This window comes from Panthera pardus, unplaced genomic scaffold (genome assembly GCF_024362965.1).
Source record: "Panthera pardus isolate Hobbes unplaced genomic scaffold, ASM2436296v1 HiC_scaffold_6, whole genome shotgun sequence".
Lineage (NCBI taxonomy): Eukaryota > Metazoa > Chordata > Mammalia > Carnivora > Felidae > Panthera > Panthera pardus.
In genome coordinates, this window is record NW_026526991.1 from 67,002,634 (window position 1) to 67,021,099 (window position 18,466).

At 57.4% G+C, this 18,466-nt stretch overlaps 1 protein-coding gene across 8 annotated transcripts in view; it reads left to right on the plus strand.

The window, feature by feature from the left end:
• Positions 1–1,488: 1,488 nt before the first annotated feature.
• HDAC7 (histone deacetylase 7) overlaps positions 1,489–18,466 on the plus strand; it is a 36,786-nt gene continuing 19,808 nt past the window's right edge. For 3 of the 8 annotated variants that reach the window (XM_019419141.2, XM_019419143.2, XM_019419142.2), the window contains exons 1-2: positions 17,912–17,942; positions 18,183–18,233. In XM_019419141.2, the coding sequence (XP_019274686.1) occupies positions 17,927–17,942; positions 18,183–18,233 (67 nt within the window). In that variant the 5' untranslated portion in view covers positions 17,912–17,926. Of the gene's footprint in view, positions 1,574–1,805; positions 2,035–2,686; positions 2,708–11,861; positions 11,980–17,911; positions 17,943–18,182; positions 18,234–18,466 lie in introns of those variants that run through there. The other 5 variants (XM_053895867.1, XM_019419144.2, XM_053895868.1 and 2 more) reach the window with 5 other exon arrangements.

Consider the following 18,466-nt stretch of genomic DNA (forward strand, 5'->3'; position numbering starts at 1 on the left):
GGGATGGGGCACCTGGGTGGCTCAGTCGCTTAAGCACCTGACCCTTGCTCGATTCCGGCTCAGGTCATTATCTCCCGGTCCGTGAGTTCAAGTTGGGCTCTGCGCTGACAGCTAGGGTCCTACTTGGAATTCTCTTTCTCCCTCTTCCTCTGTCCCCTCCACCCCACCTCGCATGCACACACAGGCACGTGTTCTCTCTCAAATGAACTTTAAAAAAGTTCATTTTACTTCTTTACAGAAGTGAAGAGAGGGAGGCAGGGTGAGAGAGACAGAGAGAGACAGAATGTGCACAGCGTGTTGCCATGCTGTAGGAGGGCTTGGATGCCAGGCAAGGAGTATGTGAGGGTAAGTTAACATGAGCCGAGAGGTTGGATCTGCTGCCGAGTGAGCCGTGAGACAAGGAAAGCAACCGGAGCAGGAAGGCAGCTGCTAAAAACTCCAGGTAGCAACAAGTGCTGAGGCTGGAGCTGGGCTCACGCAAACAGGGGTCTGTGGTCAGAAGTTGGACCGGGCCATGGCCAGGCCCTCCTAGGCCACTGTGGAGTCTTGCTTCCAATGTGGCATGGTGCCGCCTCTTCTACAGACGTTTCTCCTTCTGTAGAGTCATGAGACTCTTGGGGTTCCTCGGATAGAGGGAGGTAGGATGGGTAGGAAGTCAGAGGGAAGCTGCATCCTGCCTTCCAGAGGTGAAGCCTCACACTACAGGAGAGTCTAGTGTTGTGGGTGGTAGACCTCTCCCTGTCCCAGAGCCATTGGCTCGGTCTCCCACCCAGCAGATTGCCAGAGGCCACAGGGTGGATAGGCTAGGCCAGGAAGCACAATGGAGAGGTCCTCAGCCCCTGACCCCCGAGTCTGACCTTCTGGTCCTGTTAAGAGTTGAGGGTGGGGGGAGGGGGGGGGGCGCAGAGACTTGCTGCGCAAAGCTGGCCCCGAGCTGAGTTTATTAGCTGAGGGAGGGCTGGAGGCGGCTGCATTCCGACTCACAGACTGGAACATTTCTGTGATCCGCTGTAATGCACTGGGAGACACTGGGCACATTGCTGAAGTTTGACTCATAGGGACCGGGAGGGGGAAAGAAGGGGGGAGGGTTGTGGGGGGAGAGGAATGGGAGGAAGAGAGGAAGAGGAGAGGAGGGAAGGAAATCCCTTGAGAAATTTCTTTAAAAAAAGAAAACTTTCAAAATCAGCACCACCCCCAACCCCTTTTTCTTTTAATAGGAACAGGCTGGACCCTTCTGTTCCCCTCAGCAGGCGTGGGGGGCGGGGGGGCGCGAGGGGGAGGGCTGGGCAGTGATTCAAATCAGATCCTGGAACTTTCCTCAGGCAAGTCGTGTTGGGGAGGGGTATGGGGGACGGGGGTGGGGGGTGTCCGTCTGGGATTCCTTGCCCGGGACTTGGGAGTCCACGAGCGTCCCACTGTCTCTGTGTGCGGCTGTTTGCTGGTGGGCTGTACGTGCACGCACTTGCGAGCGCGGGGGTCCCTCCCAGAAGTGTGTCTGTGCGAATGATTCTGCCCTGTGTAAACAGGGCTGTGCGCTCGTGTACGCTGTGTATGCAAGGCTGCGTGCGCTCAGGTATCTGGGTTTCCGGGAATTGTGCGCGGGTCGGCGCGCCGCGCCTGGGGCTGGGCTGCAGCGCGGCGGCCGCGCGCGGGTCGGGGCCGCGTCCCGCGTTCCGGGTTCGGCGCTGCCTCCCGGGCCGCGCGGTGTGTCCGCCCGCCGCCCGTGCGCCGCGCCGGGCAGTGTCTGCCGGGGTGGTGTGTCCCCGGGCCGCGAGCGCCTGCCCCCTCCCTCCCCTCCCCCTTGGCCCGCTCTCAGACTCAGATAAAGCATTTCCTTCCATTGTCATCCTACCCGGCCGGCCGGGCTGCCAGGGCCCTCCCCCTCCCGGCCCCCTCCCTTCCTCTCGCCGTCTCTCAGTCGCTCTGCAGCCGCCGGCGACTGGGGGGATGTGAGGCCGGCGCCCCAGCCCCCCGCCCCGCCATGAGCCCCCGGCTCTGAGGGCCCCGGCCCCTGGATGCACAGCCCCGGCGCTGGTGAGTACTGGGCTGCCGCCCCCCGCCCCGCCCGCCCCGCCCTGCGCGCGGCACCCAGCGCCGCCCGCCCGGGCTCGGGCTCGGCTCCGGCTCCGCGCGGCCCGCGGGCCCGGCCTGGAGTGCGCCCCCCGACCGCGCCCGCCCCGCCCGGCTCCGCGGGGCTCTGGCAGGCCCCCGGCCGGGGCCGGTTCCGGGCCCGGAGGGCTCGGGCCTCCCGCGGGGCGCCCACATCCGCCCGCCCCGGGGCAGCGACAGGCCCGAGGGAGGGAGTTGGAGGCCCCGGGCCGCTGGCGCGCAGGCCCGGCGTCCCATCACCCCCAAGCCCGGGGAGGACCGACCGGTGGACCGGGAGGGAGGGACGGCCGCCGCGGCCCCGGGAGGGGGCGGTGCTCCGGGGCGGAAGGTTTGGAAGCGGGAGGGCAAAGGGCAGGACCCGCTGAGTTGGGGCCGGACTAGGGGCGCTGGACATCAGCGCCCCCATTCCGCGGGTCCGGGGAGGGCCGTACTCCGACCCTCCGCGGCGGATTGGGGGGGGGGGGAGTGATCCTCGGGAGGGAGGGTCCGAGACTGTGAGGTTTCGCTGAGCACCGCCCCCCACCCTTGCTCACCCATCAGGGCGAAGAGACACCTGTGCCCAAGTGAGCTGCTGAGGTGCGGGCAGCGGTGCGGGAAGGTGGGGACCGCAGACTGTGTACTGAGGGGTGGGGGACAGGATGTGCGCGCCCCCCCCCCCCCCAGGCCTGGGGTCTGTTGGTGCTAGGGAGTGTGAGCAGGGGGCAAATCTGGCAGCTGGGCTGGGCTCTGACTCCCAGAATTTCTAGGCCCGTGGCTAGGAGAGAGCCCTCTGGAGCCTACAGGCCACCCAGTTCCCCCAGCCCCATTTCCTTCTCTCTGGCTGCCCGTTTGGATCTGACCTCCCCAGCCACTGCTGCCCCTCCCACCAACTCCCCGGCCATTCCCTCGTCTCTGCTGGCTGTCCTGCGTACACGGAGGCCTCCCGCTGCATCTGGACACTGGCTGTCTTGCTGCTGCCCATCCCATCCCACACCCACATTCAACATCTGCTTGAGGCCCAGCTCCGCCTGCCAGTTTTTAGGTTGAGAATGAGGCATTGGCCCTCAGTGGCCCTGCTGGGGACTCGACATCTGGACTCATCAGCCTGTTCCCAGAACTTGCACCAGGACCCACGGGGACCTTCCTCAAGACCATTGCCCAGCCACTGGGCTGAAAGAAAGGGGACTGTGACTCAGTTCCCTCCCCACTAATGGGGTACTTGGGCAGGCCATATCTCCCCACTAAGGACCCCATAGGCCAGGTCCCTAAAGTGCTTTGGCCGCACACACTCTTCTCTCCTTGCACCGACCCCCTTGTACTTGCTGAGCCCCTTCTCTGGCTTCTGCAAGCCACTCCTAGCTCCTCATTGCTTATCATCTCATCCTCCTTACTGTCTGCTCTGTTCTCTCCACCCACCTCAGTAAATAAGTAATTTTCTTCTTCTCTGGAGTCACTTCTGAGGGAAACTGAGGCACGAAGCAGTCCTGCTGTGTTGTACCCAGTGAACCTGGACTGAAACCAGGTCTGGACCCGCTGCGGCTCCTCCCTTGCCTTTAGTCCTCTGATGTTCCTCACGGCCCAGGGAGAGACAGGCTCAGTGTGGCCTCTTGGTGTTACATCTAGAATGGCCTTGGGGCAGTGTTCTTCTGAGGCCTCTGTGTTCTTAGCTTCAGTCTCTGGGCCGTGTCTCTCTGGCCACTTGGTCTTCGGCTGGGATCCTGAGTCTGGCAAGATTGCATTCAGGTCTTGCATTGACCCTCCCAAGACTCTAAACTGCTCGCTCTGCTTTGACACTGAAGCTTAGTTTCCCCGTTAGTAAAATGAAGACAAAATTTCAGGTGCGCTTCCCAGAGCACAGAGCAGGAGAGGCTGACCCTAAGGAAGTGGATTGGCATCCAGTGCGGGGGCCATTATGCCACCCCCAACTTTCTTCAGGCAGCCGGGTGGACCCCAGCGTTCATCCCTGGTGGCTTCTGGGAGTGAGAGTTGGGACTTGGCCTTTCTCCATCCTCTTCCCCCATCCTCACTGAAAACCCTTGGGAATGGGAAACTCCTATGTGATGGGGGTGGGGAGTGGGGACCCTCGTATAGCTGTAGGCACGCTTGTCAGGGACCAGGAAGGCAGAAGCTGGTGTAACCCCCAACCTCCTCTTTGTCTTCTTCCTCCTGGCCTCTCATTAAGAGCTGGGTAATTCTGAAGTTGGCAGGGGCCCGGGAGAAGATCAGCAAAGGCGAGGCTCAGGGTCACCCAGCCAGGGAATGGTAGGCTGAGTGGGGCTGGAACTAGACCTTACCTAACTTTGCTGGTGCCCATTCTCCTGGCCTTCCCCACCCCTGGCCTGGCTTAGGTCCTGCCCATGCCCACCTCTCACACGTTGGCCCTGGCGTGTTCTTAGTCCTACCTGAGACTGGGGCCTATATTGAATATGAGCTATTGCTAGAAGCATGGCCAGAGTAAGGCCTGAGAGCTGGGAGGAGGGCATCTGTCCAGGACTGTGCATTTGTGTATGTTGGATTTGTTCACTAGATGGGGCACTTCCTCTGGGGCAGGAAGCTTTGATTTCCTGTGGTGGGGGCGTTGGTAGGATTAGGAGTAGGGGGCTCAGCTCTGGGCCATCCCTGGTGTTGTTTAGAACCACAGAGGGGCAGGCTTTCTGTATAAGGCTGCTTCCCCTAACCCAGGGGAGGCAGGAAGGAGAGCATTGGTGAGGAGGCCCAAGCTGAGGCCAGAGAAGGAGGCCATGAGGGCAATGAGATGGTGTGTGTGTGTGGGGGGGGGGGGGGGTGATAGTGGTGGGCAACACAGCAGGAAGCCTGGTCAGCAGGTGACCCTGCCGGGTATTGTGTTTCCCTGTGATATTTCCCCCCTGTTTCTGTGGTAACCTTCCCGGGGGACCCAGGCCTTCAGACTGCAGGAAGGTGCCCCCAGACAGCCCTTTCCTTAGAAGCCTAAGTGTTAGGAGGAGTCCCCAGATCGGGCCACCTCCCTAGCCCTTTTGGCTTCCAAGAACCAGGACCTGGGAATCTAGGTGAGTAGGCTGAGTGAGCACCGATAGGGGTGGTAGCTGGGTGTAGGTCCTTTTGCATCTCTTGCGGGGGAGGGCAGGGACGAGGAGGGGCTGCTGGACTTGGGGGAGGGCTCAGAACCTCCCCTCATTCCATCTCTCCACTGTCCTCTTCCAGCAGCCCTCCCTCCACAAGGGGAAGGTGAACAGCCTGCTGCCTGGAGCAAGGGGTGAGGGCGGGGGGCGGGTAGAGGCGGGAGGGATGTTTTCATCGGCAGAGCATAGCTCCTTTGGTCCTGGACCGGTTCCCAGAGGGGAAAATAAGTTCAGGATAGTGTCTGTGTAGCGTGGGTCAACATGTGACGGGTGTGTGTGCACGCCGGGTGTGTCGTGGGGGTCTGTTCGTGTGCCCCTGGGCTGGGTATATACATATGGTGGTTCCGTGGCAGTTTGGGATCCATGTGGTGGCTCTCTGTTGGGTGTTTTGGGAGTACGCACACGTGTGGTACAGACGTATGTTATCTGTACAGTTGTGCACCTTTGCAATTTGTGGCTCTGTGTGGGAATATGGACGTGTTTTGGGGGAACGTATACCTGTGTAAGCACGGCTTTTTAGTAGAAGTCCAGATGTTTGCTGAAAACACGATCTCATCTGTGGTCCTCAAATGCAAGTTCCTGAACCATTTGCTTCAGTCACCAGGGAGGATGTTAAAAAAAGTTCCTTAGGCCCCGTTCTAGACCAGCCCAGAATCTGCAGGGTTGGGGCCTAGGAATCTGGATTTTAGCATGTGCTTCAGGTGATTCTACTGCAAAGCTGTGTTTGAGGACCACTGATCAGGGCTAACCTTCCCATTTTTTCTTTTGAGGAAGCTGGGACCCGGAAAGGTATGTGGTTTGTCCAAGGACACGGGGCTATGAAGAGGAAGATCTAGGACAAAACTCAAGCCTTTCGAGACCAGTCCAGGACTTATCCCTGCATCCTCTCTGTGCATGTGTGCGCACATCCACGCTTGGCATGATGCAGTGGGCCAGATGGGGCTGATGTGGATGCTAACTGGGCTTTGACCACCCCCCACCCCCACCCCCCGCCTGGGTCCTAGGCTTCCTGACCTTTCTCTTTCTGTTACATCCTGCTTTCTCCTCCCTGACAAAATCCTGGAACTGTTGAGCATCTACCATAAAGGTGATGTTGGCAGCCAGGAGGCCCATTTACTGAGCCAGTCATTCAGCTATTCATCCATTCATTGGGAGGCTTACTCGCCTTGCTGGGTGCCAGGTACTGGGCACTGAGATGCAGTAAACACATAGGCCTGAGCGTCTGACCTCAGGGAACTTGCACTTTAGTGGAGGAGACAGACAGTAACAAGTAAGCAAGTAAAGAAATGAGTGTATATATCTAGTTATACACTGTGATAAGCCCTAAGAAGGAAATGAACTGGGTGCAGCAATAGACAATAACAAGGTGGGACGTCCTTAGACAGGGTGGCCCGGAGAGGCCTGAGAAGGTGACATATCAATGTCTTCTCTCACCTCCCCAGACTAGAAGAGGGCCCTCAGAGCTTCTGAGCAATGCTGGGGAACTGCCTGGATCCAGGTGGGGGACCTAGACTGAGCATTGGCTCAGGGCTGAAGCCTGTTTCCCCGGCATAGAGGGCAGCAGGGCCTCTGCTCCCCAAGCGGCCCCCAGAGGTTGGCCGAGGGGGAGAGGAGGAGGGGAAGCTGGACAGGGCCGAGATCGAGGCTGCTCTGCTGCTCCGAGGAACAGCCTTTTCCCTCCGTGGGGCAGAGGCCAGGGCCCTCTGTAAGTGTTGGGTGTTGGGAAGGTGGCACCATCTCTCCAGGAGCTCTCAAGCACCACCCCATTCCTGACACCAGCCTGCCTTCCTCCGGCCTCGTCCCCTTCCTCCCCATCTCCCCACCTGGAAACTCCCGTGCCAAGTCCCTCCTCTCTGGGTCTAGCCTGGCTGCCTCGGTAGCCGCTGGGATTTACTTGCCTGGCTTAGGAGTCACTGTGGAGGGAGAAGGTCAAGACTTAGAGAGGACCAGGCCCCGGAAGGGAGGATAGACCAGAGAGAAGCTCTGGGGTGCAGGCATCAGAGAGGACAGGGCAAGAGAGAGGGCTGAGGCTGGACAATCAGGGGTGCAGACAGGAGAGAAGGCGTGAAGGAGTCCTTTGGCCAGGTGCCCCAGAGCCTCTCCTGGGCCCTTGGCATCTGCTCCCTAAGCTGGATGAGACTCTCAGCCCAGGGGGCAGACACCAGCTAGTCCCCCTGCAGGTCCTACCCCACCCCCCTCTCAGGAGGCTAACTTTCACATCCAGGAGCCTCAGACCCTCTCACCTCCACGCTGTTCTGTGGGGGAAGGGAGAAAGTGGGGGTGTTCCCTGGTGGACCTAGGAGCTGAGGCTGCAGGGAGGTACAGCCCTTTCCTTAGAGACCTAGTGTTAGAGGAGCCCCCAAGTAAGAGCAGAGCCCCTTCCTGCCCCTTCCCCCTGCCGCCTCCGTTGGCATTCTACTCTGGGCCTCCTTCAGGCTGCTCAGTGCACAGACCCGGTGGACTCCTTGAGCCTCCCAGGCCTTCCCTCTCAGGCTTAACCCAGGCCCCTCCATAACCCCCACAGCAGGATGGGGAGGGGACTTTTAGTAAGGAGGGCCCAGGGCGAGGCACGCCATTCCCACCCTGCCACCTCCCCACTTCCTTCTCCTCCCCCCCTCTCCGCCCCCAGCCTGCAGGGATTAGAAACCCTGGTGGTCAGAGATGTTGGGCCTTCAGGAAGAACCTCTGCCCTGGGAAGAACCAGGGCTACCCTCTCCCCCCTCAGGAGTACAGCTCAGCTCACTTCAGAGCCCATTCCCAGGAGCCCAGCTCTGGCTCCTGCTGTCACTCCCAGCCCAGGAAGTCCCATTCCTGCCGCCCCCAGCTCCCAGGAAGGCCGGGAGAGGCGGGGCAGGCTGGGAGCCACAGGTTCGGAAAGAGTCTGGGGTGGGGGAATTCGGCAACTGGGCTGTAACCGTCTTGTTTTGCTTGCCCCACAAACCTGCCGGGCATCCGCTGCACCCGTCGGGGCGTTCAGGTTATAGAACTGCTCTCAGAATGACAGGCTGGTGGCACCCGGTTGGGGCAGGGGGTGGGGGTGGGGTGAAGGGGGGAGCCCCAGGCAGGGGGGGAGCTGGAGGGTTAAAAATAGCAGCAGCCGGGTTTCGGTTAGCAAATGTGGAGGCGGGGAGCTGGAGGCGGGGCAGGAGGCAGGCAGTGTTTGCCCGCCGCACAGGGCTGTGTTTCCCCTGGGTCCCAGGAGTGAGTCACAGTGGAGACGCTGATGAGGTGCTGGCACAGCACCCCCCTCCCCCACCCCCACCGGGCGAGGGGCTGAGTGCAGGCTGCATCTCCATGGTGCGAGGGACGTGCTTCTCTCTTCCAGACCGGCCGGGCCGTCTGGAGAGCGGGATTGTCTGATCTAGGGGCAAGAAGTGTACCATTCTGAGGCCAAAGACCTGGGTTTGATTCCAGACGCTGTGGAACCTTGTGCAAGGCTGTGAAGGCCCCTAAGCCTTCACTTCCTAGTCTTTCAAGTGGGAATTTTCTCAGACGCACATGTAAACACTTGGTGGATTCTAAAGCCCCCTACAGATGTGAATTCTCACCTGGGACCCTCCTGTGCCCATTGCAAAGCCAGGCAGAAGAGCCTTCCAGTAAGGGCACAGAGGGAGCAATGGGATGACCTTGGCAGAGTCCCTATTTTTCCTGCAAACAGCTAAGTGTAACCTTGGGCAGGCACTTGGCTGTCTGTGCCTCAGTTTCTCCATCTCTGTAATGTGAAGGTTAGTAATGGTTTCGACCTCATGGAGTTGTTATGAAGATTAAGATAAATAATGTTAGTGCCATGCCTGGTATGAAGCCAGTGCACACAGAATATTCATCATTATTATTAATGTTATTGTTCATATTTTTGAAGGTCAGGGATAGGGAATGTTAAAGACATGAAGAACAGAAACTGGGCCCAGCCCCAGTTCACAGAAAAAACCAGGCCAAATTCACTCTTCCAGATTCCTCCACCCATAAGGGCCTGGGGTAGCAGGAGTCTGTAGCCAGAAGTCACAGGGTGGACCCTTTCTTCTCTCTTTCACTCCACTGCCCCGAGGCTCCCCCAGTGAGGCAGGATGCCAGAGGACCCAAGGGTCTCGTCGCCAGCTGGCACTGGGAAGGGTCTGGGATGGGACCGCCCTGATGGCCCTGATGTGGAATACCTTGGCCGCGTCTGCTGGAGTGACCTTTATTTTAGCCCCTCCCTGGCAGCTCTTAAGACGAACATGAGGCAGGGGAGGGATGGGAAGGTCAGTGATGTCAGCAGTGAGTATTCCCAGCACTGTGGCCCTGGAAGAGGCAGGAGGCATTTCTTTCAGGAAATGATCATTATTCAGCCTACAGGCATTCATTAAGTAAGTCCTGACTTGGTGCCCAGCCCTGTGTTGGGCCTTCTGTGTGATTCAGGAGAGGCAGGGGATGCTAAGCTGTAAATAATGCAGAACCTCAGCGATCATAGGGTCCGAGAATACACTGCGTCGAGTCCATGAAAGCCTGCTGTCCTGGTTCTCATGGAAGCAGAAGTTGAACCTTGACTTTGCTCCCCATTGGCTGTGACATCTTTATACTTGGGTGTGTACCTGTACATATACATTCGTCTTATTATTATAGAGGCAGTTCTTGTGCATCGCAGGTGGTCAAACAACACAGACAAGCAAAAATTTTTAAATTGAAAAACATCCCAGTCCCAGCAGTCAGAGACCACTGCCACAATACCTCTTCACACCTCCCTGTTTCCTGATGTGCCTTTATATGTCATATTTTCTATGAAAATGAGATTATGCTGCATACGCCGGTTTTTCAGTCTGTGATCTCCACCTCCCACTGCAGTGAATTTTCATTGCACCAAATTCCCAGTTGGCCAGAAATTGTCCTTCACAGCTGGTCTGTCCAAATCAGTACTCAGGACCATGCATCTGGCTATGGAGTTCCCTGAAGGCTGTGTAAAGCACCCTGGCTGGATTTGTGATCTGGAAAAAACCCGGCCGACCAAATCCCAAGGGCAGCCCTGGCCGCAGAAGGGAATCATGTCATTGGGAGAATCATGGCCCGATAGACCTGTGCCATCTTCCCAAAATAACAGGCAAAACCAGGGGGATTCCCGGGCACCACTGGGATGGAGATCTCTGGGTACTCAACTGTCATTAATATTAACCTGGGATCCCTATGAGTGCCAGCATTCATAGCTTATCGCTATTCATGGACTCCTATCCGTGATGCCCCCAGGCCATGGAGCAGGCCAGGGGCTCCACAGTGGCACCTGCTTTCCCCTGCCCCAGGTCCAATGGTACCAATGGCCTTCCGCCCTGTTCCTAGTCCCCAGGAGTCTGCCCTGAAGGTGGGTGCTCTGTTCCAGCACTGGTGGGTTCCTCCATGTCTGCTACCTGCCCACCGCCCTGCCTGTGTATGAGGCCTGAGGGAGAGAGACAGGGAGAGAGAGAAAAAAGAGAGAGCTTTTCCTCCCAAGGGAATTCACTCCCACGTAGCCACTCCACGGGTGACTTGCTCTGGCTATGCAACCTGCCTTTTATACAGCCCTCGACGGCTTCCAGAGCGCCTTCACACAGCGTTTGACCCTGCATGGCAGCCCTGGGAGGTTTGCTTGTTTGGTTGTATCCTGCTGGAGTCTGCTTACAGGAAACAATAAAATAGTAACGTGTACATTTAAAAAAAAAAAAAAAACCAGGGAAAACACAAGATGAAAAAGGAACTGAAGATACGGTTGGGAGTGCCTCCTGGAAACAAAAGGCATGTGAAGGGCACAGGCAGAGATGATTATCTCTGTTTTTATTTTTGTTGCCGTTGATGTTTTCTGGGTGGAATACTAGAACGCTGTGGGAACACGCCGCCCCTGGGAGTCACGCCCAGGCCTTCAGATGCTGCGACCCACTGTGTCCTGTGGCCCCTCGGTGGCCGCCCCTCACCACCTGGGGACGTGGTGGACCTGTGTGTCGGTGTAATGGTTACAAGCTTAGGCCCTAGAGCCCCAGAAACCCACTTACACGAGCTGTGTGGCCTCTGCAAGTTTCTTAAAAACGCCACGCCTCGGTTTCTTCCTTTGTGAAAGGAGGTTGCTAAGGGTACCTACCATACAGGGTTTTTGTGAGGACCAAATGAGATAGTACGAGTAAGGTGCTTAGCATGGTGACGAGCACACAGTAGGCATTTGGTACACGGTTGTGGGTCATCACTGGCCTTACTTGTTAATAATTATAATTAGAAAATAAGTAGTGATCGTAATCTTATTAATCTTATAACTTCAACTTCCCCCTGGCAGTCTCTGGAGTGGGCTGAGTGGCCTCCTGGGTGGCATAGGTGGGCGGAGCCAAGGAAGACGCATCTCCTGGCTCATGTGCAGTTGGGCAGAGGCACAAGCGGGGGGCAAGCAGGAGTGGGGGACACACGAGGCCTGATCTGGCCAAGGAGGGCCCAGAAACAGCGGGAACAACAAGGAGGGCAAGGGAACGCATATGAGACCACGGAGGGAGAAGGAGCGGCTCCGAGAGGCAGCCCCAGGGCGGTGACCGTGCTTCCTGTTGGGGCAAGCGCTGGCCCTTGAGAAAGACTGTCTGGGGCTGGCTGCTAAGAGGGAGCAGCTGGTCTAAGTGGGGCGGCAGGGGCTGGGGGAGGGGACAGACAAAGGCAGAAACTGACAGAACCTCCACTCCTCTCCCCACATTACAGATGGGGCCCCCATCTTGACTGCTCAGGATGTTTTGCTTACGATAGGAAAGATGGTGGTTAGATACCATGGTGAACCTCGTATCTCAGGGATTGGAGCTGCTGGAGCAGGGGAGTGAGGGTAAGTGGGAACTTGGTTTTTGAGGGCTTTCAGGACCCGAGAAACCCTAAGGCAGTCTGACCAGGGGGCTGAGACTCCTGGAGCCTGTCAGCTCAGGAATTCCCTAGGTGCTGGGGGCAGGCCTGGCTGTAAGGAGAAGCGTATGGGTGACCGGAAGTGAATGCAGGCCCTCAGAGTCCAGCCACTCTGAGCGAATAGCTCTGCCCCCACCTTTGCACCTTTACCCAGGACAGGCAGGGGAGACTGAGTGGTGGTCTGGGAGGCTCCCGGAGGTGGGCAGGGCTCGGAGGGGCCCCTGGTTCTCTTTGCCAGAGGACGGCGAGGCTCCCCAGAGAGTGCCTGTCTCGGGACAGCTGCACACAACTTGGATGGCTCAGCTCCCCCTGCCTCAGCGTCCAGTGGGTCTCCAGCTAGGAGGAGAGGCCACAGGGTGGAATAGAGGACCCGGGCCGGGGGGGGGGGGGGGGGGGGGGCAAGGAGCCAGGAAGGACGCTTTCCCACCCCCAGGGAGCTCGAGCTGCCGCTGCCATGGTTACGTCTGCTTCCTGTTTGATTCATCTCAAACAGCAGAAGGGGGGGGGGGGGGTACCGGCTCCCAGCTCGGGCCACCGCTGCGTGGGGCTGTTTACAACAGCCGCATGTGGGATTCCCAGAAAGAGACTCCAAACCGGACATCCTGCGGCTGCAAAATACCCAGGTGTCAAGAGCTAAAAATAGCTGCCCCAGGGCCCCAGGCGAGGGGAAAGGGGCACGCTCACCGCGGGGGTGGAGGGCCGGCCTGTGGCCTCACATCCAGCCTCCTGCGTGGCCCACAGCTGCCGAGCCACAGGGCCTCGATCCCCTCGCAGGGGGGGCTGACAGGGGGCCTCTGTCTGGACAGGCCACCGCCCAGGCCACTCACCTGTGAGCCCGCCCCCGCGCCCCCCAGCCCCTCTGCCTGCCCAGCAGAGCTTGCTCTGGGACGCCCATGAGAGCCTCAGAGGGAGTTGGGAGCTCCTAGAGAAAGGGTGTAGCCGGCAGTGGAGAGCAGGGAAGATGAAGCCGATGCTCTTCTAAGACCCCAGTCTGTCACCCCTCCTCGTTCCCACATGCAGTCCGAAATCAGTGCTTGGAATCTTTGAAGTCAGCGGTTGCCGTCTATAAGTGGTTCTTCAGGATTGTCTTCACGGGGGCCCCAGAGAGGAAATAGGCTGCTTTTGCTCCCTAACCTCCCACAGGGCTGGGGTGTGCTGCGGGTACTGGTCTCTGTGGGGCTGTGTGATTCTTCCATCTTTCCCCGGGCCCAGTAAGTCCTGCATTTGCTCCCTACCTGCCGGCCCGCGGGAGCGGAAGTGTTGGGGAGAGCCCTGGAGGGTATTGGTTGACAACACGGATTCTGGAGCCCAATTGCCTGGCTCAAGTCCCAGTGGCGCCACTTCCATGTGATGTGACTAGACGAGTTCTTTAATACTGCTGGGCCTCAGTCTACTGCCCTGTGTAATGGGGATAAAAACAGTAACCACCTCATACCTTTTGTTTTGTCTTGTCGTGAGCGTTAGATGAATTAGCAAATGTAAGGCTTAGAACAACTGTCACATGGTGAAGCGTGTGTTTACAAAAGTTCAGATGGAAGAGAAAAGGAGGGGAGTGTGGTGGGGGGAGGCAGGGTGTAGGAGATGGGGCAAGGAATGCAATGGGGAGAAAATGGACTGTGGTAGAACTAAGAGCAGAGGGTACCACTGGGACCAGATGCTGAAATGCTTATGCTGGGAGGGAGGCAGCAGGCAAGTTCAGGGACAAATGGTATTAATCATGACCCCTAACCACATGCTAGGTGCTTCACACACAGTGTTGCCAATCTCAGATGGCCACTTCCAAGTAGATGCGGTATTCTTTTTTTTTTTTTTTAATGTTTATTTATTTTTGAGAGAGAGAGAGAGAGCAAACAGGGGAGGGGCAGAAAGAGAGGGACAGAGGATCTGAAGCAGGCTCCATGCAGACAGCAGAGCCTGATATGGGACTCAGGACTCTGAGCTCTCGAACTGCAAGATCATGACCTGCCCTGAAGGATGCTTAATGGACTGAGCCACCCAGGTGTCCCCCCCCCCCCCCAAGTAGATATTCTTATTACTGTTACCGATGGGGCGGCCAAGGCTTGACAGCTTACCTTGTGTCCCTGGCTCTCCCTGCACATCACTGAGGGACCAGACTTTGAACCCACGTCCATCTGACCTCAAAGCCAATGTCCTCTGTGCTGTGGACCCTCACGTTCCTCACTTTATGTGGCAGGAGTTTCTAGCCAGTGTGCAGCCCCCTGGGTTCTGGATAAATCTGAGCAGTAAGCAGCTTCATGCCAAGATAATGAGCAATAGAATTAATAATGAACAAGAGAATTTCTGGAAGGTGGGGGAGAGAGAAACTCTTCAAAAGGGTTGACTTTAAGGGAGTTCTGGGGAGTTGGATGACTGAGAATGTTCTTGTCTTTTACCTTTGGAGACTCTGAACATTTTTAGTATCGGCAAGTAGTCTGCTTTTTAATTTTTAAAAAACTGTGGGCTGCATTTTAAACTCCTTGAAAGTGAGAACCAGGTTTCATTCATGTTTCCATCTCTTCAACCCCTGGAGCAGTGACTCACATGAAAGTACTTCATGCCTGCATTTGGGATTGACTTCTTGAGTTTCCCCTGCCCTGGTCTGGCCTGGCTGTACCGCTCACCTTCTGGGTGACCGTGACCTAGCCCCTTCCCCTCTCTCTTTCCAACTCTGTGAAGTGAGAGGGTTGGCCTGAATAATCTCCGAAGCCCCATCGGCTCCTAATGTTCTCAGATTCTGTGACCTGAATGCCTTCGAGAGGCGCTTCTCCTTCGTGCTCAGCCCTCACTCTGTGTCAGAAGGGCCTGGCAACCATGATGTTCTTTCTCATGTTTATTTATTCTTGGATCTTCCTGAAGCCGTTTCACCCCCAGCTTTCATCTTCTCTGCCAGCCCCCATGCAGAGTCTAGCTTTGTCCAGCTTGTGTCAGGGAAACAGAACCAGAACAGTAATGTGGGGTGTGGAGGGAGCCAGCCCTGAACCCAGGACCTGGCCTCCTGCCGCTTCCTGCTTTCCTCTTGCCTCCTGGGGCCCAGGCCTTCCTGCGACTCCTATTCAGCTAGTCGGGAGATCTGGAAGGTGGGGACAGCCTCACAAAAGCCATTAGAGACGTTGGCAGGGGGCTTCTGGGTGGCAGTGCTCAGGAAGCCCTCTTCCTGACAAAGGGCCTAAAACACCCTTTGTTTTAGGTAAGAGAGCAGGTAAGCAGGTAAGCAGGCAGGGCTCAGGTTTCCAGCCACCTTGTGCATGCCCTGGGGCACGGTCACATCTGTGGGGCAGGTGAGGCCCAGGCCAACCAGATAGGAGTGGGAGACCAGCTTGCCCAGGTGCTCAGGGGACAGAAGAGTGGCCCTGTGTCTGCTCTGGGGACTGCAGAGCACCGGGATAGACCAGGATTTGGGGGCCTCTTTGGTCAGGCGATCTGGTTTGGGAAGGTAGGCTCGGGTGCTCATTGCCAAGTAACCTGCCTCTTCAGTCTGATGGCAGTTGCTTCCAAAGAAGGGAGAAATGGGGTGGGGAGGGCAGCTAGGATTCCAAAAATCAGAGCTTTCCACCCTGACTGGGAGCTGTGTGGAAAAGGGTCCAGGCCTAGGCAGTGTTCTCAGTCCCTCGGGTCCATTCAGTCCTGATTTTATTTGTCTGGCCCCAGATTGGTGGTAACAGCACCCTGAGAGGGGACAAGGAGAAGTGTCCCCCAAATCATTGCCAAGCCTGGGCCGTAGGATGTACACCTTCTGGTTTTTAATTCAGCCATTTGCTGGGGGGTGCTCTTAGATGCCATTCTTCTCTCTGGGACACGGGAGAGCTGCTCCACAGGTCTTATCTCTGTTGCTTTGGGCTCTTCTGCACTCATTGGCCATCAGCATAGAACCAGGGAGTTGGGGGAGAAGCGGAACTTTTTCCAGGAATTGCTTTTGGAAGCAGCCGCTGTTGGCAACACAAGCACACACATGCGTGCATGCTCCCAGCTTTTCTGAACAGAGTTTATATCATAGATCATCATCACAAAACATCCCTTTTGGGCCCGGTAACAAACACTACAGAGTTCAGGGCCATTAGTTTTTCTCCTATCCAGAGAGTGCATGGTGTCCCGAATCCACGGTTACCAGGGGAGCAAGGCTTGGCCCTGCTCTCAAGCGTGATTGCCACTGACCAGCCCTCAGGCAGGGACTGAGAGGAGGTAGGAGAGAATTCCCACTGGGAAGGGCTGGAGGCACAGGACTCTAAGCCAGGCACAGCCTGTGGGAACACACCCAGGAGCCCAGTTTAGAAACCTCTCTTGGGGAATCAGGTCCTGCAGAAGAAAAGAAGAGGTCCTAAGAGATCCTAGGGTGGGGGTTACCATGTTCTGGGGATGGGCTGCTTCCTCCCACACCAGTGTTCCTTGGGGCTCACAAACCTTGAGAAATACCCATGCCACGTCCTAGGCAGGGGGCCGGGGAAGCCATTGCTGTTGAGTCACTCATTCCTACCAGAGCCTGTCATGCGCCCAGCAAGGTGTTAGGTGCAGACTGGCGTGGCTTCCAAATGGCAGCGTGGAGACCGTGATTCATAGACTCAGTTGAGGTAGTGGACACAGAGTGGGTGCTCTGGGAAGGGAGCAGGAGGGAAGTCAGGGTGAATTTTGTGAGGAGGCCCATCGACTTGTGCTATGCAGACTTTGGGCAGGTGGACTGGCCATTCCCTACCACCTGGAGCATGGGACACTAGGGTTTGAGGGCAGTGACGGGAGGCTCCCTGTGCCTAGAGTTCTCCCTTCCCCCAGCAGTGCCTGCCTACAGGGAGTTCTCCTTTTTTCAGCCTCTGGAAGAGGAACTTTGACTGCCCCTTAAACACAGACCCAAAAGAGCAGCACCCACCAGTTGCTATTCAGAAAATATCCCTTCTGCCCTGCATCTGGCCTGAGGAGGTCTTCTGTGTGTCCATCAGGTGCCCCTTCCAGGTGGCCTTCCGGTCTCCTAGACTCCTGTCCCCTCGGCCCTGAGCTGGGATAGCAGAAGGGAAAGGTGTCCGTCTTGAACAGGGGACCTCGGATCTGAACTCTGTCTTTGCCTACCCCAGTGGGCCTCTGGGCTCCTCAGGGCCTCCTGCCACGGAGCTTCATGGGTTCTGAATGGGACAGGGGGGCTCTGGGCTGGGCTTATGAGCCTGGGAGAGGTGACTATTCCCAAAAGAAAAGACTTCTGTTTCAGAAGTCCAAAAAGAAAAAAACTGAGAGCTTCTTTTCTCTGGGGGAACAGAGGCTGCAAGACACAGGACAGGGCCTGTGCGTTCCAGATGTACCAGTTCACAGCTCCCATCATTTTTTTTTTTAATTTTTTTTTTCATGTTTATTTTATTTTTGAGACAGGGAGAGACAGCATGAACAGGGGAGGGTCAGAGAGAGAGAGAGACACAGAATCTGAAACAGGCTCCAGGCTCTGAGCTGTCAGCACAGAGCCCGACGTGGGGCTCGAACTCGCGGACCACAAGATCATGACCTGAGCCGAAGTCGGATGCTTAACCGACTGAGCCACCCAGGCGCCCCGCTCCCACCATTTCTGACTTGATCTTCAGGCCATGACCCCGTCCCTCCCCGACTGTGGAAGCCTCCCCATTTCCACCTGCTCCCATCTGCTCCCACCTGGGAGGCCTCTGAGCAGCCCCCAGCTACCCTTCTCTGGGCCAGCTTCTCCCCATCTCCCACCCGCCAGCCTCAGCAGCCGTGCCCTCCCACCTCTGGCCACCTCCCCTTCCAGTCCTCTTTCCCTCAGGGTTGTGGGAGCCTGGGCCCTAGGAGGATGGTGTCTGAGCACATCCAGGAGGGCTGAGGGCACTGTTGGGGGAACTCGGGCCTCCTTGGGCCTGCTGTGGACCGGGCTCCAGCAGGCTGAGATGTTTGAGTCACTGGGTGAGTTGAATGAGGAAGGGAGGGCTGGTGAGTGCTCTCATTCTGCACAGGGAAGTCGAGGAAAGGAATGGGATGGAGTCCTTGCTTTTTGGTTAGTTCCTGGTGCAGGTGCCAGTTTGGGAGCGCCCAAGCTGGAGTGGGACCTCCTGTAGTGGCAGGGAGCCTGCATGGCCTGGCCCGCTCATCCCTTCCCCACCCCTCCCCTGCAGCCCCTTCATGCCCTCTCTCTTCTCTCTACAGATGGGACCCAGGTGAGCCCGGGTGCCCACTGCCCCAGTCCCCCTGGCACAGGTAAGAGTCAGGCCCGAGGGAGTCCGTGGTGGGGAGTGAGGATGGAAGGGACACAAGAAGGGCGAGGAGCTGAAGGGGAGAGAAGCAGGGTAGCTGGCTGATGGGCCAGCGGGTTGGGAGGTTGGGGTTCTGAGGGTGGGGGGTGAAGTTGGCGTAGGGGTGGAGTGAGGAGTGGGATAAGAGAGGCAGCCTCGGACCTAGGCTGGTCCCACTGCTAGGAAGCAAAACAGGAA